General features: G+C 41.0%; 3 protein-coding genes across 3 annotated transcripts; 1 reads left to right on the top strand and 2 right to left on the bottom strand.

The window, feature by feature from the left end:
- Window positions 1-1,376: 1,376 nt before the first annotated feature.
- Window positions 1,377-6,930, top strand: LOC145440677 (uncharacterized). The gene is made up of 3 exons (XM_080318407.1): window positions 1,377-1,556; window positions 3,604-3,903; window positions 5,950-6,930. Exons 1-3 carry the CDS (start codon window positions 1,430-1,432, stop codon window positions 6,297-6,299), a joined length of 777 nt encoding a protein of 258 aa, XP_080174533.1. The 5' UTR covers window positions 1,377-1,429; the 3' UTR covers window positions 6,300-6,930.
- Window positions 6,931-13,317: 6,387 nt separating this feature from the next.
- LOC145440688 (uncharacterized) lies at window positions 13,318-17,833 on the bottom strand. Its single transcript, XM_080318419.1, has 2 exons — window positions 17,434-17,833; window positions 13,318-14,132 (listed from the first exon to the last, which is right to left on the bottom strand). Exons 1-2 carry the CDS (start codon window positions 17,579-17,581, stop codon window positions 13,816-13,818), a joined length of 465 nt encoding a protein of 154 aa, XP_080174545.1. The 5' UTR covers window positions 17,582-17,833; the 3' UTR covers window positions 13,318-13,815.
- Window positions 17,834-20,325: 2,492 nt separating this feature from the next.
- LOC145433174 (uncharacterized) lies at window positions 20,326-27,383 on the bottom strand. The gene is made up of 2 exons (XM_080310136.1): window positions 25,815-27,383; window positions 20,326-21,578 (listed from the first exon to the last, which is right to left on the bottom strand). The coding sequence occupies exons 1-2, from the start codon at window positions 25,936-25,938 to the stop codon at window positions 21,259-21,261; spliced, it is 444 nt and encodes a 147-aa protein (XP_080166262.1). The 5' UTR covers window positions 25,939-27,383; the 3' UTR covers window positions 20,326-21,258.
- Between the last annotated feature and the right edge of the window lie 445 nt (window positions 27,384-27,828).

A 27,828-nucleotide genomic window follows, 5' to 3' on the forward strand; every position in this document is an offset into this window, starting at 1 on the left:
TGGTATGACCTCGTTACATGATGTTATTTCGTGACCCCCTGTCTGCAATATAAAAAATATAGAATCGCTCAACGGGGATATCGCCCAACAGGAATATCCCTGTCGCCCAATCGTACTAAACTAAAAGACGCACACGATTTCAGATTGGTATTTCTTCACTGACGTATAATTTTTCCCTGCCAGATGGAATTCGTCTTCTGGGGTTCAGATTTCCAAGACAGGAACATTCGGTGTCAGCCATTTAGGCGCCCATGGACAATTAAACCTATATGTATTTTGAAGGTTATATGTAACGAAGTTTTCGGTGTTAATTTGCTCTGAATACTCATTAAGGATATGTCCTATCACCACATCATCTACTGCGAAGCCATTTTTCTCCAGCGCCCCCCATACCGCCCCCCTGAGCCCAGCGCCCCCCATATCGCCCCCTGAGCGTTTCCGCCCCCCTTCAACATCGCCAGCGCCCCCCGGGGGGCGCTGGGGGCAAGGTTAAGAACCACTGAACTAAACATACATATCTATGAAGAGCGCATCTCTCCCTTATGACGACACAGTTCATATCGCCACCAACCGAAAACAGCTGATTGCTAACGTACGTCATTTGCGTCAGTAATCCGCGATAAGATAACTCACAGGCGAATCCGTATCTGTACCACAGAGTCACCAGGTGACCTTGCTCGCTGATTAAATTATCGCCGATTAAGGCAATCGGTGATTACTTTTCAATCGGCATCCGTGCAATCCACCCTTAGGTATCATAATTCTGAAGTCGACCTCGGTCGGACTCAAACCCGCACCCATTGGTGTTGCAGTCGCGGATTATTCCACTGCGCTATCTCGCCACTTGTTATAGTTATTTCACTAGGCTGGACAACGGGCCCAGAAGTTGTTGTTGGTGGTGGTGGTATTGGTGGCGTTTGTCAATCACAGTGGTCATTTACACCAGGCCGATATTCTTTACTGTGTTTCCATATCTTCCGATTTGTAGCACCGCCCAGTTTCAGGTTTTTATAAGTCACGACACACGGATGAAGTCACTGGAAGGAGCCTAGATAAACCTCCAACACCTGGGAAATGATTCCTTGAGTCGATGATTCTATTGCGATATGTCACAGTCAGAATTCGATCCGGTACCCCGATCAGACTTCAAGTAATGATGAACAAGACCACTAAGCGAAAAAACGAGATACCAATCAGCTTCGCAAATTAGTGAGCCCGTATCCGGATTCACTTTGACAAGTATCGTTGTAGCTGAAAGCGCCATTCTACTAGCAACATGTTGTCTTGTGCAGCACTTCCTCATTGCATTGCTCCGTACCTAATATTGACGAAAGCTACCACTAATGTCCAAGATGAAGGCGCGACTATGAATTAATCTATATTACCGAAGTGTTGATATTGTTCTGAACAGTTGATAGCTTTTTAAATAATGAGTTCTGGTAATGCGGACCAACAACGTTCTACTCCCAGTATGTCGAAGGATGGATCGCTGAAGGAAACGCGCGACAAGTCCGACGATGATGAAACCGGTTATGATGTCGAAGAAGAACAAAAAAGTAAGCTCATGAAATCATATGGGCAAAGCACCCTATTCGTGATAGATGTAGTTGTTCTGTTCTAGGCCTAATTGCTTGACGAAAGTATTTTCAGTAGAACAGGACTATGTATCTCTTACGTAAATAAGTATGGACTTGGGATCGCGGTAATTACAGGAGGCAAGCCCCTCTAGACACATGACAAGAGGAATGTAGAAAAAATGATTGTAATCCACACTAATGACGATATTTTTCAACTGGAATTGCAAATGAATGTTTGAATATTGGCACAGTAAAATTGGTCACACCTATCTTAAAAAACAAAGAGGGGATGAGGTAATAAATACACGAGATGAAGCTTAGTATATGCCTCCTACTAGTTAGGGTATGAAGAACTACTAGCATCCGAGCTGAGCATTCTTCCTAATTGGGGAGAGACACAAAGATTACAGTACTCGAATCGAGCATTACCTTTGATAGTTCTAGTCGGGCAGTGAGAACGGATTCTGCTGAAATTATGTGCGCCTTGCATTGCTGGGATGACTGCTGAGTCATGAATTGACTCGAGTCACCTTTTTCGTAAAGTCCTCAAGTAATCGTTGTCGATAAAAATCATGTGCTCGGATTGTTCGCGAAACGCAGGTGTAAGTGTAACCCGTGAGAGCGACCAATCATTCAATGGTCGTGCGTTTTACTGAGCCTTCACAAACGGAGTGATCAAAGCTTACAGCTTACGTTGTCCTAAACTAGTGGTAAAGTAATTTAATAGAAAAATATCCATTTCTGTTCTCAGCTCTTACCTTAATCTAACGTCTTGTTTTATTGAATTTGAATTCGAATATAGCTTATATACTCCTCAACCATTGGCGCAGGCTCGAGTTGTATCATATCATAGCAATATGTAAATGGGTAAAGGGTAATGTATTGCATCTTATAAATTCGTTTCTCTATTCTCTATTTTGGTTGGTACCTATAAACTGAGGTTACGTATATGTGAGCGATACAGCTCCTTCTTGGGTTTATATTCAACTCTGTATTCGTTCATCGGTTCAGAATCGGTGACCAATGGCCACTCAATCTGTATTACAGACAGCTAGCAAAATGTAATGACGTAATCATGCCTCTTACTCCGAGAGGTAACCTGACTCGTGATTTGACTTGACTCGAGTCACTTCCAAAATTTGAGTGACTTGACTTGACTCGAGTCAACATGTGTCATAACTCTAAATGACTCGCAACTCGAAGGATGTGACTTGATCGAAACACTGGCGCATTGGCACTATTATTTAATTTATAAATGTGAATGAAACTTTCTATACTATTTACCGCGGTTGAAACCTCGATTAGTCGTATCGCAGCATACGAAACATGCAGACTTGTACAAAACAAACATTTAGTTAGTTGATTGTCAACTAACCAACGGTTTTTGAGAAGTTCTACTTCTAGTTCTGGTTGCTGATTTTGAAAATTGAGTAGTTGTAGTTCTAGTTCTAGTTGCAGATTTCAAAAATTCTATAGTTCTAGCGCGTGGCACATTTGAAAAAATTAGTTGCCGAACAAATAGAAAACACGTGTCGTGGTTTTGGGCGAATTGAGATGCCGTTTTTTTATTGATTGATGTTTGTGCAGCCATTGCTCGCTCAGTTCCATCACTGCTAATAGTGGCGTAGCTTTTTTGGATCGTCATCTCCCATTTCAAACTAGAAATCCCATTTTTTGAAATATCGATTCAATTTCCGATATTTCCGATAAAATAAAAATTATTGTGTTGACTAGGAGAATGAAATCCAGATGGGCAATAATTTTATGAGAATAACAGGCCGGAAAATGTTGGCGAGCTAAGTCAAAAGTTTGCACTATACTTGGCGGTGCATCTATTTCTAATAATTTATAAAGTGAAAGCAGTGAATTACGTGATTAACACAAGCTTTGGGTGAATATGTTACTATTGGGAAATTAAGAATTTATAATTTAGGTTGCCAAATTAGTCAACATTGGTACTTAGGTAATGTCAAAACTACATCAAACTACATCAATTTTTCGGAACAGCTCAAACCTAATCTTGCAGATAATGAAAATGCGAAAGACGCAGCGACCATGGGGATTGACAAAGAGCAACCATCAACTTCTTCGGGTGCCACTAGAACTAATCAGAAGGAGTCGGATAAGATACAGGAAAGCGTTGCATGCGGTGAGACAAGTAAATCAGCACAAGACTGCGAAATACCGCGCGAATCAGTATTGCATGCGGTCACCGCTGGAGGAGTCGGTCCACAGATCTCCGGAGAGTTGCTACCGACCAGAATTATATATAGAAGAGCGCAACTAGATGAATATGCTTCTATGGCAGCGCCAACACCAATATCACGTGAGTTTTCCCTAGGGCAGTAAACCAGAAAACTAGTCAAGGATCAACTTGTTAGCCAATTTGGCGTTGTTTATTCCCGTGCTCCACTAGACGAACATCAATAACACTGGTCTACACCTTTCGAAAAACTTTTTGCGATAAAAATTTCATTGATTTATTTAGGCTAATTTAAGGTTGCTGAATCCGATTCTGTGCTCAGAATTTCTCTATCGCGCCAGATTTTTTCTGTATGAAATCGTCTCTTATCTATAAATTAATCGAATTTCGGCTTTCGTTAGTAACATCACGGTTTGCGGTTAGCATACACCAGCAACAGATCAAATATTGTTATTGTAATCATGTGTCATGAAACCAGGGTTTTGTATGTAGTTTTCTCATTTTCATAAATTAATCAAATTTCGGCATTCGTTAGCAACAGTTCAAGTATTGTTATTGAAATGATTTGTAATGATGAAACCTTGGTTGTTGTAGAACAAAATAACTGAGTTTTCGATGACCTTCAATCCAATGGTTCTCTATATTCTTTCGATCAGGACCTTTTTGGAGCCATAATATATATGTGGATGCAACTATTTTTAGTCGGTAGCAGTTATCAACTTGATATCCCATTCTTAGTTTAAATATTATGATAGATCCGTACCTAATTTAGTTCCCTACGTTCTCTATCTTTACATATCTGTCCTGCAGACTTAACCGGTCAATGCATTTTTGACAGCGCACTGCTCATTTGTAACACGGTAATGGTTGCAAACAATAAACATTGTATTGTTGGTATATCATGAAGAAGAGAATTGTTCACTGCGGCACATGACCCAAATATGTGGCCCGTTCAGCTTGTTTAAACATTAAAAGAAACAGGATGTCTGCTTCTCCAAATAAAAAAGTGATTATTATGATAACTTGAAAGAATTTGTCATCATTAATCTCCGCCTTTACTTTTCATGCTAATTCTTTTTCTCCAGTTTCCATATACTGTCACATTTTATCCGAATGGAGGAAAGCTGTTTCTGAACTGTTTTTCTTTTGTTTTATTGCCATGATACAAAGGGATACTTTTGCATTGTCTATTATAGACAACCAGAAGAATGGAGACTGCTTACTAACACGAAACTTGAAGTGCGTGTTACTTCACAATATGAATACATACGCATCGGTTCTAGGACAGTCGATTCGTCTCGTCATAGGACATTCTGTGGCTTACACCAAATACCATTTGTTCTATGCTGAAACAGGGGCAGAGATGAACACTGGTTGATTTCTATTGATGTTTTTAAATGGTTTCGGGGCTTTTGGTTATTGTTTTGCATAATTAAACGCCAGTGACCTATTTAGACACGAAAAATAGGTCGACACTGTCGGGGGGAAAGTGATAACCTTCAGGCTGACAAATACTGATATAAGCGTTACGGAACATAAATAAATGCCCTAGGTATATGTATGCTCATCGTCCGACTTAGTCACAATGCCATATTCGCATTATTATTGGATAATTTTTTTTTATAATGCGTCTCTTCGACGCCTGGCGTCCCTATTCGCAAACGATCGAATGATGTCTCAGAGAGAGAGAAAGAGATATGGTATTCTTTTTCGCGTGCACCATCGAGATGCTTTGACGACGGAGATGCGATACGGCCTTTATAGTAAGGTCATCTAGTCTGCACCCCCGTTTTTTCTCCTCTCAAGTCGGGGTGTGGGCGATACGTATGTATCAGAAAATGCATTATCTTCGAGATTGAATCTAAATGTCATGATGTAACTTTATGCCTAAAACTTCGCAAGAAATGGCGCGTAGGTGAATGTCTCAATAATCCACAGGTCATTTGTGATTGAAGAAGCAATCTTTTGATAAGGCTGGCACTCCAGGATAAGAATTTAGGGTTGCTAATGATTAAATCGAATGACTAATTGCTTTGCCGTTGTTGAATGCTTGCGAACCAGAAGTGTTTGCATTTTCCATCTATTGATCCCATGTCCAGTGGACATTGTCCACCAAACGTTCCCTATTGCGGTAACGACAAACTCATGATAGCACTTCAATCTCAATAGGTCAGCAATCTAAAAGGATCCACCGCCATCTCGCAAGGCGAACGGTGTGCCGGAAGAAGGCGATGATCTATACGGTGGTGGTCGCAGCTTGCGTCACGTGCACCGTTTTGGTACTCATTGCCACCGGCGCGGCAGTGCTGCCGGACGCCGACATACGAACGGTCAGCATTTACGCGACGATTTCCAGCATGATCTTGCTTCTTTGTTTCTTCGCCTGTAGTAGTCTGTGGCTCGTGAGAGTATCGACAAGTGTGCTAGATGTTCCAGCTGGGAAGAATGACAGGAAGGATTCCGGCGGTGATGACGACGCCAGCGCATCGACCCCTGTACAAGAAGACGCAGCGGATTGAATGATGCGAGTTTAACTCGCCATCGTGTGGTTGATCAATAATAACTAAAATATTCTAAATCTCATTGTCAAGTTAGTGAAATTCTTGGGTTTTGCAGAAACCGTTGCCCATTAGATTTGGCTTCAAACTATTGTAGTAGATAACTTAGAATTGCGGCGAGAAATTCGATCTATAATAATAAATTGCCCCCTTCCAGTTTTATCATTAGCAAAGCTTCGCCACGTTGAAATTGGTCAAAGCTGATGTGTGGCGTTTTGTTTAGGGAACCCAATAATTTTATCGACCAGTCAGTAAACTATCAGAACAAAAGTTATTCTTGAACATCGCATATTTAAGTAGTATTCAAAAATAAAAAGTGCTTTACCTCGGGTGATACGTTCTGTGCAACTATGGGTGCAAATATGGCTTCCCCGTCACGCACATTTATCGTTTGATCAGGCGCGAAATTGTCGGTCACTTTTCCGGCCGGAGTACTGCAATGCCTCTTGTAATCCCACATTCAATTTTAAGTACGTCTACATGCATGGAGTACCGAGTTTTCGTGTCGTAAAAGGAATTCATTTTGAATATGAAAAAATATATTTGTGTGTGGACTGGCATTGAAAAACATGTTCCGTGTGATCTTGGATAAGTGTATTACTTGTCATGGGCCATGTTCTGCCCAATGATGTGACAGAAGGGGAGCATCTGCAGATTGTCATTTGAGCCTGTTGAATACTTACGAAAATCTGATGATGTCAAGTAAACGTTACAGAACCATCTTTGAGAGGGAGAATAATTCGTGGCAATCTAGCACTTCGAGTATCCTGGGCGCCGAGATAGAGTACTATTACGTTGCGCCGCCGCAATGACGGATTGCAGGTTCACGTCCTATTAAGATCGTCTGCATAATCCCTCCGTGCGTGTCGGAGGTTTATATCGGCTCCTGTGAGCCATCCGTTCCCCGTAAATAGTCCAATCAGGAACGAAAGAGGGTCATGCTATAGATTGGCTTCTCAGGAATCATAATGAGCAGTTTCAGCAATACCTAAAGTCCAAGATTTGGCGAGATGATGATTAAGAAAAGAAAGGGGTAGTCTAATTGCATCATTTGATTGTTCGGCCCGAGGTTCTATGATGGCGGTGACTAGAAGAAAGGTAAACATTTTGGGCCACATCTTCAAATCACGACCCATTTACACGGGTGAAGACCTTTTGTTTAGTTGCCAGCTTCTAAAATTCTACTATATGTGGCTGAGTTGGCGTTCCATTGACATTGACAAATGGATGCCCCGGTTTTATTCTTGGCAGTATCGCGTTCTGAGCGTCCTAGGTATCCAAGATTCTAATCGCGTAAGTCGCTGAGCTTACATCGGACTTACAAGAAAGGCTCCGATCAAGGACGAATTCAGGGAAGAGAATGGAAATAGGGAGGGACCTAAAACATGAAAGATCAAGGTCGAACACCGCTACATTTCGCATTAGGTTATGATAATGACAGATTGAGAGAGCGTGCTTGGTCGTTTCACCGTTCTTTTGTTTGTTCATACATCGCTCTGTATGTTGCGTGTCTTCAGCGGACTATGCCATGCTAAGGATTTACTTAATTTTTGCTGTACGTCGACCTTGTTTACCACAATGCTATGCAATTACATTCAAAACAGAAGTGACGATCTAACTCTGAATAGTTGACAGTTCATTTTCTTAAACATGAGTACTAGTGATGAGGACCGACAACGGCCTGCTTCGAGATTGTTCAAGGTTAGCGCCTTGAAGAATACACGTAGCAACACCGACGATGATGAAACCGGCCTTGGTCGCGCATAACGACCAAAATATAAATCACCATATTCGTCATAGATATATACTTGTGCTAATGTTGGTTAGTTGTACGTTCGTACATTACTCAGGTGGTATTGATTTAGAATACTTCAACGGCTTTTTAGGCAAGCCGCGCTCAAATTTTACCAGATATGTTAGGAAGTATAAAGTAAGCTAATATTTAGATATAGCCAATACTTGCATCGTTCTCCTGAGTGAAATTGTCATTGGGAGGGATGTTACTCCTTTCCTTAGTTATATATACCAACGAAATAGCGTAATGGTGAAGCATCTGGCTTCTTGATCCGTAAGTCGCGGGTTCGATCCCCGGCCGGGTCAGACCAAAGACCTGATTAGTAATACTGGTATCCGTGACTTCCCGGCTTAGTGCTCATGAATTACTGGGATAGCATGGGAGGGTGGTCTAAGACTGAGAAAGCCGTAACAGCTATATATACACCTTCCATGTCCAGCGGCATATGCACATCATGCACTCATGGTATGCATATGCACGGATCGTGTGTATGTGTATATCTCTATATCATGAGTCGGTGTGACCAAAATAAACAACGCCCTTTCCTTTTTACATGATACTCCCGAAGATTCAATTGCAAATTTGAAGGCTGTCATTGGCGATTTCCCGGAAATCGCTGCGTTGGGATAATCAATTCGCACAAATCGAAATTTGCAAACACAGTTTCTCGAGATTTACCTGTAGTAGTAGTAGTATGCCGAATGCCATTATTGTTTCCTAACCAACTATTATGACATATATTGAATACCTTGAAATCACCAGAGAAAACTCACTCAAGGTAATACTACCTTACAAAGAGTATGATTTTGTAGCAGTGTGGTATTTTCTAGCTAAGTATTGGAAATATTATCGGGGAATGTCTATCAACGTTATATCATTTGGCGTAACAACAAATAATGACATACAGCATTTTTTAGAAACTGGATCATCCCGATCGCCTTTAGCTATATGAAGAGGGGAGACCCTTATATCATAACAAGGTTAATGAGTAAGTTTTTGAGGAGGCGGTAATCAGGCGAGAAAGTTAAATTATCGAGACATCAATTCTTGCGCAACACAAAGATAAAATTCCGAATTGAACAAATATACCAGAGAATACGCTATTTCACGTCGATTTGCGACATTATGTCGGGGCCTTTTTGATGTTGCCTCCCATCATTTGGGTTGCAGATTGCAGCTTTACGAGTGTGACTCTACTCTGAACCATCAGGTCACCATTTTCTAGTTACAGCTCATATAAGGTTGGTCTTGCAGATGATGAACTATAGCAACTTTTGTAATTGAGCAAGACCAACTATCGATTACACCAATTCCAACAAGTGTAACTGGTTGGAAGGCGTCTGATAAGATGCAGCCAAATCAATCGAATTCGAACAAGGTTATGAGTGTTCGTACAACGCATTCATCACGAAAGGTGCCACCACCGACCGAGTCAGTTGCTTCTAAAGGAGCCGTTGAACTTGCCCCTCTAGAGGTGCTTCCGACTAAGATTATTTACAGATGATCACAGCTACAGGAATATGTTTTAATGGCGGTGCCATCATCAATATCACGCGAGTTTGCTCCATAACCAAAAGAGAACACCTTACACCCTTATCGAGAATATTCTGTATATTTACACCCAAAAGGTGGTACACGAGAATAAAGCATACCTTAAAACGATAAGCCGGTTTGATTAAAACAACATTTTGATCAAAATGAAACTTGTCAAACTACAACAGGGCTGGGCAAACTTTTTAGCTCGCGAGCCGCATTCAACATTTGAATCCATTCGCGGGCCACACTGCGGGCCGTATCCGACAAGATAGCGTAATGGTCAAGCGTCCGGCTTCTTGATCGTTAGGTCGTGGGTTTGATCCCCGGCCGGGTCAGACCAAAGACCTGATTAGTAACACTGGTATCCATGGCTTCCCTGCTTGGCGCTGATGAATTACTGAGATCGCATGGAGGGGTGGTGCATGACTTGGAAAGCCGTAAAGGCTATATCTGCACTTCCTTGTCCAGCGGCATTGGCACATCATGCACTCATGGTATGCATACGCTCAGATCGTATGTATGTGTATCAAGCGTCGGTGTATGCCGCAAAAACATCAAGGACAAAAATAAACTACGTCCTTTCCTATATAAAATTGTGATACTGAGCCAAAATTCAACATTGTCATTTCATTATATAGCGACCGACGGCATGGAAATAATATATATCTACTTGTATATTAAAAAAAACATTGGGTTGATGATAACGTACACGCGTCAGAAACATTGACGATGATTTATAAGCTAGTAGTCCTCATTGTCAAAATTAGGGATGAACGTCGGCTGTAACAACTCTTAGAACTGGACATAAATTTGAGTCTGTGAGCAGCGAACTGGTCATAGATTTGTTTATTGTACTTTTGGTTTACCTCCGGGACACAGAATGCTGACAGCATCATAACCATGCTACCTTCAAATACGTTTCTACAATATAAATATAAATATTTCTAAACATACAAAGAACGAATCTATCTAACACGCTCGCCTGTCGGTTTTGTTAGTACAGCACTAAAAGTAATAAATTTGCTCGTGTTGCCAATCTAAAATCGCACTCGTGGTCCAAGTTAAGTCATTTACGTTTCTCTGTCTGTGACGTTTAGCAAGTGAATCCTTTCAAAATGCGCGAGCCCCGAGGTCGGGCTATTGTGCCATCAATGAGGTGGAAAAATACTATATGGTAAGAGTGTAACTTATCATTATCATGTTAAAATATAAGTAGAGAAAAAGCCGCGGGCCGTAGTTTGTCCACCGCTGATCTTGGACAAGCACAAATGGATTAGAAAGGAACGTAGGAGCATTAGGGCGTTGGAAGGTATGCCCGCAGGCGCGTACAGAATTTATGATTCACACCAGGAATTGATCAGAACCGTATAGATCTTTCTCAGAGTAACCAAAAAATGAGCTAGCGATCAAATATATGCATAGAAAGAACACCCTCCTATTGATAATGATAATAGGCTCATACCGTGCAATAATTTAATCGAAACATACAGATAAGGAAATACTGTTCAGTTTCTACTAATCCTGGTAAAATAGTCGTTCGACACCCCGAGAACGGGCTTAACAAATATAGTCTATCAATGACGTTCACTGATATGCAAAGTACAGTCTAAGACAGACGTTCTCAACCTGGGGGGCGCGGGAGGCTCTCAGGGGGGCGCGAGAGGCTCTCAGGGGGGCGCGAGAAATTTTTGTCAATTTTGTCAATGTCCGTATAAATTGTGACTAAATATGTGTTTCACAACCATTCTGAAGATACGATTATTGAAGATTAAACTTAATTCGTAGTCTAGAAAGCTTGCCAAACTCAAACTCCAGCAGTCGCGCTCGACGGAGTATAGGCTGACTTCAACTTCATTTCAGCAAATTTTTGATATTCTTTGAAGATTTAGTGAAATTCCTACGTGCAAGTCATTCATTACTTTATAGCTTTGGCATTAGCCTAAATCTCCGTGCGCTAGGTAGCTGTTGTTGATAGTTGGCGAACTGCACTGCCTAAGACAGACTTAGATGCAATATAGGTTGCCCGGTTTCGCCCTCAATTTGGCTATAAATCAACACAATTTAATTCATTTCCAAACCTGATCAAATTTAGCATGGCAGGACAGAACGACGCCGTGCTCTTTGTAGTCACTACCAGTATCAGGATTATTCTCAGTGCAACCTACCTTGAAATTAATTGATATCCTTTTCAATGTTTTTTTTTGTTATCTTCAAACAAGTTTGGGGAGGTTTGTCAGCAATGTAAAAGACTAAACAACTGGAATGCGGATTCAAAACTGGCGTAAGATATCCCTTATGTATACTATTAGATCAGCGGTGGGCAGACCGTACGGCCGCATACGGCCGTAGAAGGGAATTTGTGCGACCGTCGACGCCTAATTCAATTGGTATGTGTTGGCAGCCGCAGACATGCAAATTGCGATTACGAATTCACTCTCGAATTTTTCATTATTCTTGAAATTTTCTTCGCGCTCCGCGCAATTCAACAAGACTTCATTTTTCGATTTTCGTGCAGTAGCGCCCTTTTTAATTGGAGCAGAAATGGGAATCCACAAGAAATAACAATTCATTCGCGGCTCTGAAAAATTTTCGCGCTTGGCGCGACAATATGCACTCATAGCAAATATTCAGAACATTGCCACTCTCGATTTCGGTGCGTACAATAGGCCGTTGTGAAAAGTAGAATATTCCGGACTTCACCGGGAATGAATATGGACAGTTTACCATAGGTATTTTGCGTCTAGATCGTTCATTGTGGCTATGCACTGGAATGCGGCCTTATAGGCTACATAATAATCGAAATGCTGCCATGATTAGCAGGAAGGTTGCCCACCTCGATATTAGATGATGTGCTCTTTTTGACATGACGATAAATGTAAAGGGGGTCAGGGGGCGAGATTATTTTGACCATCGCCAATGGGGGCGCATGTCAAAAAAGGTTGAGAACCGCTGGTCTAAGATGTCTAGCGCAGTACCGTTTTAACTCGTACGCCAAAACCGTTAGCGATCTTGGGTCATGGAAGCATTTCATCGTTAGATACATAGATAGCTGTTGGATTGATTCTAATGCTGATGAAATATTCAGTGTTGTTAGTTTGCTACTTCCATTTCATCAAACAACATGTTGGTAATGGAGTATTTATTCAACTTGAAGCTTCTATATCTGGCAGTTAGCACGAGTAATCGTATAGAGTTCACGAGTGCGCTTACCAGTAATTATTGTTGTCTAGCACCGAGAGTTCTTGTTGCATTGTGAGTAGAACTTGAAGTCTACCCTGGAATAGTTTCACAACGAAGGTGTCCCGCGGGGGTTTCGAATTCCTATACAGTCGAAGGAAAACTATCTGTACTGCAAACTCGATAAATCCAGGTTATCCTATAAGTCAGTCATACTTTTCTGATACAGCGACGTCACCATTGCTGAGCGTACTTCGTCTTCTCGTATTTAATAGAAGGAATCAACTTGAAAATCGCACTAGGCACGTGACGAGTCCGGCAGCCTCTGCTTGACGGCTAACAAGTTTTCTGCATAGTTGGGATTGTGATCATGGTGGCGAGTGATTTTCCATATAGGGGAGATGCCTCACACTTTTTCATCTGTCGAATCTCGAATCCTCCTTTAATAATAACCCACCAACCACGCGTGTGTCATGAGAATTTTTTTTTATTCATTTTAAAGAGGTTATGATTTTAATATATTTTTATTATGAATATAATAAAGAAATTCTTATTAAAATTTTGTACCACGAAAGGTACAATGTAAAGTTAGAGGCACTATTGCGAACAATTAGGCCGAAATACAACCAAAAATGCTCGAAAACAGAATCCGTGGGTAAACAAATACATCCAGCAGAAAGAAGTAGTGTAATTAAAGTGAATTTGCGTCATGTGGGCGATCCAAATTGTAGTCGTATCTACATTTCTCCCTCCACCCGGCACGAAGTCTCAGTGGCTATCTATTCCAAGTTACAAATACGTTCAGCAACGAGGTTACAACACGGTATCATTGTTCAATCTTGGCCACTGGTAACGGTGACTTTAAATGTAACTGCGTGGGCGATATTGAGGCACGTTTACCATTTTCACTACGTTGTCAGCATGATGTGCATACTCAGTATAAGAAGTGTCCTTGCGGACGACGTATAGTTAGGAGTTTCCATACGCTGCTTGATATTGGATCGCCTGCTGCGCCCGCATTCTTTCTTCTCGTTTGCGTTTGATTTCTGCCTCCATCTTCCGAATTTTTCCAAACATCACGAGACCGATAACTATCATGCACACGGCCAGCAGCATAGCAACTGCCCCGACAGTTATGAATACAATGGAAATGGCGCCTGTGAATGTCCCGACCGCCGTTTGCACTATGCCGTTGATGAGCAATGGAAGGCCCACCGTGAAACTAATAATTCCCACCACGTATATAATTATCATCTTTATTCCGTTGCGTCTCATCAAAGCTTGATCTGAAATGGAGTAAAAAGTAAAAAAACGTATGGATGTAGCCTAATTTTAGGTTGTTTCATATATCGTTTAATAAACATGGTATCACTCGACACCGTCCGTGAACTGGTGACCGGAGATGGTCAGTGACAAGTAGGGCTGGGCAAAATCGGATACCTGAGTGATTCGATTCTGAATCACGTTTTATGCTTCGAGTCGAGTATTCAAGTATTACTCTGTATGACGTCCTAAAAGAACGTAATATGTCAAAATTCAAATATGTACCTTTTATGTCACCACAAAGAATATAATGCCTCTTATCCATCATATTAAAGATACTTTAATATTTTTTTGGCCATGCCGATCTCATTGTACTTTGTGACATTGCTGTGGGATGATCATGACTTTAGAAATGTTTTATTTCCAGTAACGTACGTAGCTTTGGACTATGTTTAGTATGCTGCGATACGGCTAATCACTGCAGTGGCAAAGAGCATCGAAACTATATTTCATGTTGATAAATTAACGTTCAGTAGCGAGGAGCGTACCGGTATCATTTCAGTAGTCGGAAATATCATCTTTTACTACTCGACTCGTTAAAATTGATACTGGATTCAGATTCCGAGTATACTCGAATCATTCTGCTCAGCTCCAGTAACGAGGCACTTCGACTTATTCGGAGTAAGCCAGTTTGCTTTGCTTCCTTGCACCATAGCCACGGCGTGTTATTTTTGGCGTTACTGGAGCCAGATGCCAAAACTGCCAAAAATTAAAATTTGAAAATGTCCAAAATAACGAATTTTGGGCATATGCTAAAAATAGCACGGCCTGCCAATAGTGTATTTCGTGCATGGTGTTGTGTTCCCAAGACCGCGTTACAAGCGAGAAAAGCGTTTGTGCAGGGCAGGCTTCCTAATCTGGGCTCCAAGCCACCCAATAGGGGTGAAAGCATAGTGTTCTAAATGGTCTGAACACAGCGAGATGGAACGACTCACTGCATTTGGTTTACGTCATACTTACTGTTAACATCACTTTCATATGTGAAATTTTTAGAACTGGAAATTTTCAGAACTGTGCGAAACGTTCAGCCTCGTATCACGGTATCTATATACTATATAGGCTATATATGTAAATATATTTTCGAAAATGCACCCATTTGTTGTATAATTGTTAATTGGTTATCACGGGATAGTCGTGAAAATGCACCCTGTAATTTCGAAAGTAGCGACCTTTGATCAACTGCGTATGTGATCAGTCGCACAAATCCTCTTTTTAAAACGGTTGCCCGACACGTGAGCATGCGACACATTGAACAACGACAGATCAACATGCGACACTTCACCATGCGTCACTTTGGTATGTGGTTTCACAACCCCAAAACTTACCCTAACCTCAGCCATAACCCTGAAATCAACACTTACATAATCATAGGAAAGGACGCAGTTTATTTTTGTCCTATTGGTGAAAAAGCCGGACGCTTCACCAGTACGCTATCTTGTCGGCGACTTTGATTGTTGCGACAACCTTGGCTACATTGGCTTTATTTTGAATCTGGAATATATGCGAGCCTGCGAGGGACGTAGTCACTATAGTCAGCGTAATCTCGACTTATTAATTAATAGGATTTAAAGTAAACCAATTTCCGTTCCGGTTTAGTTTATACAGCCTATGGTTTTATTCCACGCAGCAATATTCAAAAGTAGGTTTTATGTTTTGAATTCCAAGCAACGGGCACGCGGGCCGCTCAGTATAGCTACTTTGCAAGGGTCTAGTCTAAACCATTACCATCCGAGCGAGATAGTGTAATGGTTGTGCGTCCGGCTTCTCGATCGGTAGGTCGTGGGTTCGATCTCCGGCCGGGTCAGACCAAAGACTCGAAAACTGGTATCCGCGATTATCCTGCTAGGCGCTCAGCAATCACGGATAGCATGGAGGAGAAAAAACCGGGGGTGCAGACTAGATGACCTTGCTATGAAGGTCGTATCGAATCTCCGTCGTCAAAGCATCTCGATGGTGCAGGCGAAAAAGAATACCATATCTCTCTCAGCCCCGACCCAAAATTTTACCCACATGCTCATCTGTCGCATACCGAAATGTCGCACGCTGAAGTGTCGAATGTTATTATGTCGCATGCTCAGGGACCTATTGAAACATCTTACCGGAGTACAATTACGAAATTGATTTCCTATTTCCATTTCAAGTCGTTCTCACAAGTCTTGGAAATCCCTATCTCTGCTAGTAATTCAGAAGGAGCGAAAGCTCACCGAGGCCCGACACGTATTTTTTGCATACTGCCGTTGCAGTTACGGAATCGTACACACTCTTAGCGAAAAGGAGGTGTACTCACACTCAAAGCACCAAAAAGGGTGATACACGAAAACAGAACTTAACTCATAATTATGTCACGATCATAAACCCTACGTGCATACCTTCGTGCATTCCTACGTGCATATTGCATAATTTGGATAAAATTGTTGTACTCGAATTATACCGTGATATAAATATGAGTTAGGTTCTGGTTTCGTGTGCCTTGAGTGTATATTCACACCCGTGTATCAGGGGTGGTACACGGGTGGAAACACACACCTCAAACACCCTAAAGGTAAAGGTTAATTTTACAGCGGTCTATACCAAACTCATTGTAATCTCAATGATAATTGACAAACTAAAATAAGTACCAATACAGTACCAAGGAGCGTATGCATATTGCACATAGGAACGTTGGAAGGTGAACACGTAGGCGTGTAAGATTTATGACACCTACACCCACGAATCAATCAAAACGGTATCTTTCACGAAGTTAACAAAAGAGCTAAACCAGTGTGAATTGGGGAAAGTAAAATGCCGATTGATGATAATGATTAGCTCAAAGTGGCTCGATAGAGAAAACACGGATATAATGAAATGCATTACAGTCGCTAACAAGTCCGGTGAAATATTCAATCAAAACCCGAGAACGCGGCTTCCTATTACTGAGGTAGGTTCTGATTCCGTAGATCGCATCTCGGGCGTGGATACACGCCCTTTTCGCTTCAGCTGCTCGTACCAGCCCGTATTGAAAGCAATCAATCGGCCGTCAAAATAAACTGCGATGTATGCGTCAGCTCTTACTACCTCCATTGAAGGATTGACGACACTGTTTTGCTTGCTATTCATGCTGATTATACCACGGAAACGATATCACAAAAATAGACGCATGGGCGTTTGAAGCAGAGTTAATTGCATCAACACTGCACTCATGCAAAAGGTAGCAATCACATGTATGAACTGTCTCAGTCGTGGCACTAGGCATTGAAATAGGTCTGCTGCTTGAGCGTTCGTTACCTTCATCGTACATGGCATAGGCTTGAAACGGTACTGTTGTAGTAATTGGTTGCGTAGGTGCGAACACAGGCTGTTGCTTTTCATCAACGCCAACAGCAGCCGACGGCGGCGGCGGCTGTGTAGGATATCCTGCCTGTCTCGGATACATATCCGCGTAAGAGTAGATATAGATGATATATTTACTAATAGCTTCTGAAAAGCAACACTAGATTGAATACGTGACTGTTCTAAACAATGTACACTGTACACTACATATTCGCTATAACTACTTGTGCTACACATAATCATTTTAGTTGCGCCTGTATTCGTCAGAATGCGATAGCTCTCCGACCTCCATCGTTCGTTGTATTATCGAGTAATCTTACCAACCGCTTGCTAGTTCAGCTGGACAGTAATATCACGGCATCGCCTATCAGTGGTTTTAAAACGTCTTGCGATATAGTAAAGGAGAAAATGCTTCTCGAGTCGTGAACTGAAAATCAAAAGCCCGTTGTAAATACAACAGTCAATCCATTTTGAATCGCAGGCAGTCCGACATATTTCGTTGTTGTTCAATCCATTTTGAATCGCAGGCAGTCCGACATATTTCGTTGTTGTTGGATGGGTGCCTGGAGCAACGCGATCTATCAGGGGCAATAGAGGCCTTGCGACATTGCGAGTGGGCTGACGAAACCAATTTTCCAACGGATATCTGCTCTCAGCACTCATTCAAAGACAGCAATTTAGTAAATGTGGATTAATTACTTGAAAAGATGTTTTACAAGGTTTCAGCATATTCTCTAGACCTGAGAATCTGACAATGAATGTTATCCTCGACACCACATGCTCGAATACGCACATTGCGAATGCTCATTGATCACATGCTCCAATTATGGAGATAACGCGAAACGATAACTTCATATTGTTAATTTATTCGTTAAAAGCTTTTCGGAGATGGAGATTGAGATGCAACACAAGCTGCCCCACTTTTACTGATATACCTCGCACGTATGACGTTTGGTTTTATAATATTATGTACATTACAGTGATTCGCTAACTTGCAATTTTTTGTAAGTGGGCGAAATCAGGTGGCGTGACCTCTATTCGCGCGATTCTCTAAGCTGAAAACGGCTACTTGAAAATTCACCTTACTATATGTTGGAATCATGCTTTCGTGAATCTCACACAATTGTTGAGCTCAGTACTTGAGTAGCCTTGCTCAATGCAATCGCTGTTTTAAGTACACGCAAATAAAACATAATCAACACTCATTCACAATCATATGCAAATACTGAGATAGGTAACCCTGATACTACATAAGCATAGGATTAGGGTGTCGCACTTAATAGTCAGAAATCAGCTGGAATCGACCATCGATTTTCACTTTTGTAAATTCCCACCATAGTCAGCGGTTTTAAACAAAGGCCTTAAAAATAAGTTTTAAAATTATGCCATAATTATGTAAATACTTTCCAAAAACATTTGCATGATGCTACAGACGATTACGACCCGATAAAGCCCACGTATACGATATGGGATGATTGGAACCCTCAAAATAGTCGGTTCAACAGCTATAGCACGTAGATACTTCGCCAAGGGAGCTATATTTACTTTGTATTTACGATTGCCAATGTCTATCAAATATGACGTCACAACTGAATATTCGTGACTTCACGGCTTAAAAAAACAATGAAACAACATGTTTTAAACCTGGGCCTTGTTTTAAACATCTTTGTTTTAAATTGATTTATGTTCGAAATGAAACCTTAGCGACAGCAACGACTACATACGCGACCGACCAATCGTATATTATTTTTGTCTATAGCTAAGCGAAGCTTGGCAATATGAGACCGCAGAATTTTTACCTACAACTCATAATAACAAAACGACTGATATCCTAGCAACTGCTCAAGTACTTTGACAGGAACTAAAATAACTACGATGCTTTCCAATAAGTGTCAAGATACCGTATTGACTCCTCTTGATTCTGTTTATCAAGTTAGCGCAAAATTGAGCTAACATTCGTCTACCACAACGTTAACGGCCCGCAAATATAGCTTGTCTCGACATGAAGCAAACCGCATTCACTATCATGATTGATACTGACACGCTCAACTACGCAACAACTCAAATGAATCAGATGCGGAATAGATATGACGTCATTCGAACGTACAGCCGATCACGTATTCGATTTATACGCTGACGCTGGTCAGCGTCATCCTACAATATTATGGCCAGAGGTTAATGATAATGACTATGTATGCATATTGCATATATGTGTACAGACACAGGGATGGTGTGACGTGACGATAAGAAAAGTACTCAAGTATAGGTAATTTCGAAAAGCATTTGGTCGAGGGGTTGCCCACTTTTGGCCGCTAATCGTAGGTGGTCACTTGCGAAATACATTCTCGCGATTAACACAAAATGACATCACAAATAGATGCAGTCTTCGATATATATTCAGTTACCACTATGCACACTGGTACGAGTGGAAATTCCTATTTCAGTAACAGGAACAGTAAGATTAGGCCTGGCATTGAAACAGAGACGGATTAAATTACAGGTACATTTTCCTCGTCAGATGTCATTCCTGTCATTGCGTGTAATTTCGAAGTGGAAAAATATAGCCGTATACCTATATCATATCTGACATAATGCTCTGGAGCAGATATACCCGGGTAGGCTCCACGCTTTAATAATTACAATTTTGAGATAATCGCAACTTCGCAAGACCTCCCAGCAAACTTTACCCACTAAGCTTCATTGATCCGATAGTCTCTCTGTGACCGACATGAAGAATGTACTGCGACATCTGTGTAATACTATTTGGTGCCTGGTCGGTTAGGCACCTTAGTCCCTACACATCAGAGAATGCACCCATTCATGTAATATATAAATAGCACACAAATATGGATTTATATTAAATATTGTGTTTATTCCAGTGATGAAGTTAGGAGAATCCTTCGGTAATAAAGGAAACCGTTTATATTATATATATATCCATTGTAAATACAACAAGATACACGCAGTGTGTAAAATATAATGTAATTCCATCATTCGGATTTTGCATCAATATCTTTAGTTTCCATGTTATTGGTCGCCGATTTAATCCAACATAAGGACAATGCGTGGCCAATTTACCGATGGGAATCGTGCATTCTACCAATATCCAACATGGCGTAGTGTGCACTTCAGGTCCGATTAGCGACATTTCCTAGTCCCCTTTCTCTTTCACGCCCATTCCAGTTTGCAAGATCAATCTTGGTACACCGATTCATAAGCTTTAGTACTTTTCATATCTTATTATCTACTTCTACTTGAGCAGTATTGACACTTCTTTGAAATGCCACATCTATACCAGCAATTGAAAATATTTTCACGGCAATCTTTCCCTTGATTTACAACGAAGAGTTCTTTGGCCACCTATTTCAATCACCCATAGCGACAAATAAATCGATCAATAAATAGGAACAACCAAGACACTTAAAAGTAATTGGATATAATTAGGGAAATCTCACTAACCAAAATTTGAGTAATCTAGTATATGAAAATATTAACTTGAAGTATTGCACGATCACGCAAGCAAATCAAATTTCATCTAAGACAAGAGTTACGTGTTCACTTCTAAAAACCGCATGACAGGCTGGGAATTCCGCATCATCTTGCTCTTTGCTAATGCGGATTGCGCTTGTCAACCACCCAAGCAAATAACAGCTGTTCACAATGTAACGTTCGGAATTTCCCGTTTAATACAGCTGTCCACAGTGTAGCGTTCAGAATTTCCCGCTTACAAACTGCCTGTGGCTGGTATGACATCGCAAGAACAGCAATCGAACTTGAAACTCAAGCGATCGGTAGACTGGCCTTGTTTCTATCCACGAAGAGTCGGTTTCGACTCTGTTGCTTCAACCGCTTTTCCTTGCAACGTTTCACCTTTTTAGACAGGTACACGGCCATGATGCAGAGGAATATGGAAGTAAACATCAATACCGCTCCCAGTCCCAACAACGTAATCCCTATGGCATAGTGGGTGTCGTCTAATGCGACTTGTACGCCTCCGAAAATCATGATGCTGAATCCGATGAAACCGATAGGTATGGCTCCCTTTATGGCGCAACGCAGCATGACCTCTTTCTTTGTCGTCTTAGTCTCACATAACGGCTCTGGAAAGGAGAAAGATGAAACATTATAGCTGTATCTGATAAAGACTCTTTCTAAGACAGCATAATCATAATCATAATTAGTTGTTTTATTAATCACATCGGTTCAACACAAACAGATATAGAATGCGATTCACATGACTGTAACGAAAAGATAGGAGGATATCGAAACGAACAACTATGATATCTTGATATAAAATCCAGCAACTGCATGGTATAGCTAGAGCATTATGTGTTATTGGCCGACATCTGACAGTGTCCGATCGTGTTCGATTTTGATCTTTCCCGCTGATTCATTGCATTCTACGTATAGGCCATTTCTTTTTTGATGTAATGGCCCCTCAACATCAGCCACACAGGAGAAGAAGAGCTCACAGATTAACCTCTGGTACTTCGAAACGTGCTTCCGCTGAGACTCAAAGCGGCACCGGCTTGTGCCGATGACCGCAACAACTTCCCCGTGGCGTTTAATAACGACCTACATCGGTTTTCAGTTGAGCAGATTTATTAGTAGAGCGGTTTTCATCACATGTCATATCCCGGCTACGCGATATCGTGAGCCACATTTCTTTTCGTTGCGAAATATACGCAGAGATTGTCAGAAACCAAACTATTCTACATATTAACCAGTACCCTACTCCCTTAGATAGTTCCCGATTGCACTACTTGTTCAAGTGTATGTGTTTGTAGACACTGTCAAATTCCATTTAATTGCGTTTCAGGTTCAACTACTTGATAAACTTGGGATTTTATAAAAAAAAAAGTATTTTGGGGCTATAATCGCAGCTAGGGTTGCATTTGAAACAAATGGTTGTTTAAAACACTCTGTTTAAAACATGTTTTGAACAGTGTTTCAAACAAACGCCTTTTAAAAAAACGTGTTTTTTAAGTTGTAAAATTATGCCATAATAATGTAAATATATGCTGTATGAGCATACGGACATTCGAACAATTACCACTCGATTTAGCCGACGGACACGATATGGAATGGTTAGAACCCTCAAAATGGTCGGTTGAGCAACTATATAACTCGTAGATATTTCGTCAAAAGAGCTATATTCACCCTATATTTTCATTTGTCAACGTCAATCCGTAATGACGTATACCAATTGGTTATTTCACTTTTACTTGCTTACAAACGCTGACTACTTTGATCCCTCTGAATAGACCTCAATTTGTCAGCATACAAACCCCAATTAGGGTTAAGCGGTGGTGACAACCTTTTTTAGTGAGCAGGCTGGAACAACGGAAAGATTTCGCTACCCCCAAATATAGTGCAGGCTGATGGATAGTATTGTCGGCACCCGGAAATTAGATTACACGCATCGCACATTCGCACCTCAATCGCTAAATAACTGGTTCGGTAGGCGACCTTAGACCGACCAATGAAGTCACTGATGTCACCAGAACGCTGCTGTCGGATGCTCCAATGGCATCACGCTCACCCTTCATCCATCAGCGCAGGGCAAAGCAATTACGAGAAATTAGGACTTAGAAACCAAGTACCACTCCAGATGTTGAATTGTGTGCTGGCCTATTTACATTTAGCACGTTCAACGGGGATCCTACAAGTTGTCCTAACTGAAGCAATCAGTCTTGAGCGGCTTCCGGAGAAATGTACATTACGTAAATAATAATTTAATGTGCTGCAAAGAACATTAATAAGTCAGTGTATTATGCAGTGTCATAGGAGATCCTAGTGCACACTTGCGCAGTGTTGTTCGGCAGTGGAATGCGAATGACCGATGTGTAGGCCTGGTGCTTAATGGCAGTACGTGCTGAAACGACTGGTTATCGAAAGCACCAACAACCCATATGCTGACACGAAATACCAATAAAAGATTTGCATTAATTTCGGGTAATTGCTGATGTCGTAATGTCCATTGTCCATCGGGTCCCTTTAATATCAAATCAAATGATATATGAGTATCACCGGTTACATTAACATTGGGTGGGCTTAATGTTTTGTCATTGAGTTAAGAGGTTGTGATTGACTGCTTCCCGTAACTACAAGTTGTCGGGCTTGATGGATCAGATCAATAGCTCAGATGTCTGCTAAACATTGGAGCGACGACACATGCAGCCCTCGACTCTCGCCTCTCGCTACTCGACGCGAGTAATTACAATTGATTCTTAATCTGGATTCTAGTATACTCGCGTCTTCCTAACAGCATGAATACAACGCATTTCTCCTTTAATAGTATCACATTCCTAAGGTGATAGGAGAAGTAACATGGAATCGCGATTATGAATAGGCATCACCATGTTCGTTTCGGATTATCTGCCAGGGTGATATTGAAATCAATGTGACCGGATTAGTCATTGATAGGAGGCTATGCCCAGAATATGCTCTCTTTATTGTCCAATGTCCATAGAAGGAGAAGTAGGCTACATCACCTATCAAGAGTAGGCGTTGCCTGACGCCATCACATACCCATTACCTCGTGCCATCAGTAACGAAGTGCTTCTACTTATCTGAGTACTCCCAGTACTTAACTGAGTACTTAATAAGTCGGTTTTGCTCACTTGCCCCACACACTAGAGTGGTAATAGTACTTCAAGTTCTTAAAATTTTCCGGCAATACAACTTGCATCTTAGTTTTGGATTTTGTACAGTAGCAAGCAATTGAAGTATGTTTGTACAGCCTTCATGAGTGAAATTGTCATACCCACTGGGCAAAATTGCCCCTGTATCACGTTAACGGTATTTATTTCGAAGATAGAGCTGCCCCCTGCAATCTACAAACTAGTCACCTTTAATTATCGGCTGAAAGTTAGACACACGCCGACCATCGATCAAATATACCCTTTGATACTTCCAGCATGATTACCGTTCATACCTAAATTATCTACTTTCGCTTGAAGTAGTTTTGACATATTCTACATATTTTTAGTGTTATCGATATTGATACTAAATTAAAAATTTACGTTCTACTTCTGTGACAACAATAACTATTGTGATCACCCTGCCCATAACCCAGGTGTCCCCAATACTTTTGACTGTGCATTTAAAACAAAAGCTAATTTAAAACAAACATGTAGAAAACAAGGCTCTTGTTTAAAACAAGTTTTTATTGTTTTTTTTCTGTATTTTATTATACCATGACGTCACGAATATTCAATTGTGATGTGATAGTGCAATGACATTGACAATTGAAAATATAGGGTAAATATAGCTCCTTTGACGAAATATATACGTACTATAGCTGTTCAACCGACCATTTTGAGGGTTCCAACCATCCCATATCGTATACCTCGGGCATATCGGGTTGTAATTATCCATAGGCTCATGCAGCATGTTTTTGGAAAGTATTTACACAATTAAGGCATGATTTTACTACTTGAAAATACCACAATTTTTTAGGGCTTTTGTTTAAAACACTGTTTAAAGCATGTTTTAAACAGGGTTGTAACCAAGTCACAAGGCTCCGAGTCACAAGTCAATCCAACTTTTACAGCAGTTTTGACTCGAGTGAAGACGGGTGATTTTAAATTCACCAACAAGTCAAGTCCGAGTCCAAGTCAGCGAGCAGAGGGTCGAGTCCGAGTCATGGTATTATACCTCGAGTCCGAGTCCAAGTCATTGTGTTGACTGCTCAGTTTTCAGTTGAGGTCTTGCTAAACCCACGTTTTAGAACTATGTTTGGTGATACCGAACGGTTCGCATTTATAATATACTAATTTTCCTCACTTTTAGCAGTTTCTGGTCACATTATCAAGTACCTGTACCACTAGACGAAATCCAAATAGTGTGGTCACTTTACTATTCTTTGGAATCACAATCAAATGTCGGTCTTGGCTGTCTGAATCTCGGAATCCTATGACTTGGTTCGAGTCATGCGCAATGACTCGACTCCAAGTCGAGTCAATACACAAATTCACTCGAGTCGAGTCATTTCCGGATTTTGAGAAAATGACTCGAGTCAAGTCGAGTCATCAGAAAATCGTGACTCGAGTCATTACAACCCTGGTTTTATACAACCATTTGTTTTAAAACAAACCTCACTTTCAATATATTGTCCATAACCACTGTCGTTGCAACATTATACACTATTTGCCACGTAACACTGCCTATACGTAAGAATTAGCCGTGAATTCCACACTGTCATATTAATATTGCAATTCAGTTCCCTATTTGAGCTTCATTTAAATCCACATGCTAATACTTATTGCTCAAAAGGAGTATGATGGCGCAATAGGAACGTTAGGGCGTTACGATATATAGTCAGAAAGACATACTTGCTGAGTCTGTGGATGATGCATGGCTAGATGACGACCCAGGGCGAGCCGCGAACATAGACGCTTGCACCTGCTGAGGCGTTATTGGTCGTACAGGCTCCGCGGTCCTTGGGGCGGCATACATCGCCGACGCCGTTACAGCTAAGTCGTATAGAGTATAGTGGTCTGTGATTGATGGTTAAGAAAGAAAACATGTCATAAACTTTAATCGACTGCCATTCTGATCATACAGTGTTGGAATTTCAAAAACTAGAACGTACGTTCCATATCAACGCCCAACAAATAAGCACCTATACATGTTGTTGCAATTTGCAATATGCATAGGATACTGAAACTCGCAGCTGAATCCATCCATACATTTCGACGATATGTTTCTTTTCATTTCATGAATATGCCGAGCGACTGATGTCATATATTTTATGTCCTGACCTAATAAGACTATTCTGAAGAATTTATACTGATGTGGTGATGTGGTGGATCATCTGTTCCAGCTCTTTGATAACAGTCCGATAACGCCTCAAAAATTCTTTCACGACACAGTAACCCCGAGGATAATGCAATTTGATGAGCATGTATCAGTAAATAGAGCATAATTGCCAAAGGGGAGCTTGTAATTTGGATATTATACATATAATTCTCATACGAGATTGGAATCCTATATATTTTGATCAGATACCTGAACGCAACATTCAAAACGCCAGATTATGGCATCAAATCGAAGCATCAAATACGGTATGTCATCTAGTCCAATGCTTTCCAACCATTGTCAGTTCGCGACCCACTTTTCATCCAGGTTTGATTGTACAACCTACCATGAGATATGACAAACGATTGAAAGCGGCCCACTCCGCTTTGGGAATCAATGACCTAGTTGACCTTGGTGGGAAGATATCTTATCACTCAGGAAAATACGACCTGGCTTCGGAAATGATATTAACACGCCCCTGTTATTCTGGGAGTACTGTACGCGTAATGCAACAACAACATTTTGTTGCTGAAGGGCAAGAAGTTTTGATAACATTTGAAGAATTCGCGTTTAAACAATTTAATCTATGCAAATGTTTCAGGTAACGAAAGCGTCTATGGAAACCGTCGCCGCCATTCAAATAGCAACGCGTCGTCGCATTGTGTTTCGATTTTCCATGACATACTTGGTGAAAGAAAAGCCTGTCCTTTTGACGGAATTAATCTTAAATTGAAGGTTAACAACATATTCCAAAATTGCAACCATCTACCGTACAAAAATTCCCAATTGAAACGACTTTTACCTTTTCTTTTTTCTCATCGAGTATGTTGTAGTTTATCAACCATCCTTCACCTATGTATAGTTGTATACACGACACAGTTTGAAGAATGTAGATGGCTCCTCTAGGGATGGTGTGAACCTCTGAAAGGTTCAGGTTCGTGCGGACGCGAACCTTTTTGAAAGGTTCTGTGTGAACCCGAACGTGAACCTCATGACGTCACGTGACGTCGTATTGCTAAGTCCATCCCTACATTTCAGTGAAGTGGTAGCCTCTATTGATGTATACGATACCTAGCGACAACATGCCACAATGCTGCAGTACATATTGACGCTATAAACGTCGCCAAATGTATCAACTGGGAGAATCAAATAATATAATAATCCCATAGAATCAATATCTTCCGCAACAATGTCGACCATGACTTATAAGGGCTTACGCCTCAACGGTCTAGGCCAGACCGGACAATGTATTCGGCGACTGAGTATATTGCTACGTTGATATTGAGTAGAGTGTAAAACGGATTTCCTTCTATACTTGCTGCCGACATTACGCCCATTAACAAGGTATACAGCTGCAGCCAACACTCCAATCGCACAGATATGGTTTTTATGATACAATAAACATATGAAGTCAAGATTAACCCCGGACACCGGCTAGATTTTTTACATCAGACAACGATATCAATTTCATTGATTGGTTGAATAAGCATCATTCGCTGACTACACGTCGTGCATTTCGCTCTTGATGTTGTGTGATTGCGGGTCAAG

The sequence above is a fragment of the Botryllus schlosseri genome, chromosome 1, assembly GCF_051294905.1.
Source record: "Botryllus schlosseri isolate E-star chromosome 1, Bs_hap1, whole genome shotgun sequence".
NCBI classification, from domain to species: Eukaryota; Metazoa; Chordata; class Ascidiacea; order Stolidobranchia; family Styelidae; genus Botryllus; species Botryllus schlosseri.

Excerpts from the sequence above, each read along its gene's own strand:
- LOC145440677 (XM_080318407.1), top strand. The coding sequence starts at position 1,430 with ATGAGTTCTGGTAATGCGGACCAACAACGTTCTACTCCCAGTATGTCG. Across the intron at positions 1,557-3,603 it reads TGTCGAAGAAGAACAAAAAA|ATAATGAAAATGCGAAAGAC; the intron begins GTAAGCTCATGA and ends CTAATCTTGCAG. Across the intron at positions 3,904-5,949 it reads AGCGCCAACACCAATATCAC|GTCAGCAATCTAAAAGGATC; the intron begins GTGAGTTTTCCC and ends CAATCTCAATAG.
- LOC145440688 (XM_080318419.1), bottom strand. The coding sequence starts at position 17,581 with ATGTATCCGAGACAGGCAGGATATCCTACACAGCCGCCGCCGCCGTCG. Across the intron at positions 14,133-17,433 it reads CTATGCCATGTACGATGAAG|ATCAAGCTTTGATGAGACGC; the intron begins GTAACGAACGCT and ends ACTCCATTTCAG.
- LOC145433174 (XM_080310136.1), bottom strand. The coding sequence starts at position 25,938 with ATGTATGCCGCCCCAAGGACCGCGGAGCCTGTACGACCAATAACGCCT. Across the intron at positions 21,579-25,814 it reads ATCATCCACAGACTCAGCAA|AGCCGTTATGTGAGACTAAG; the intron begins GTATGTCTTTCT and ends TCTCCTTTCCAG.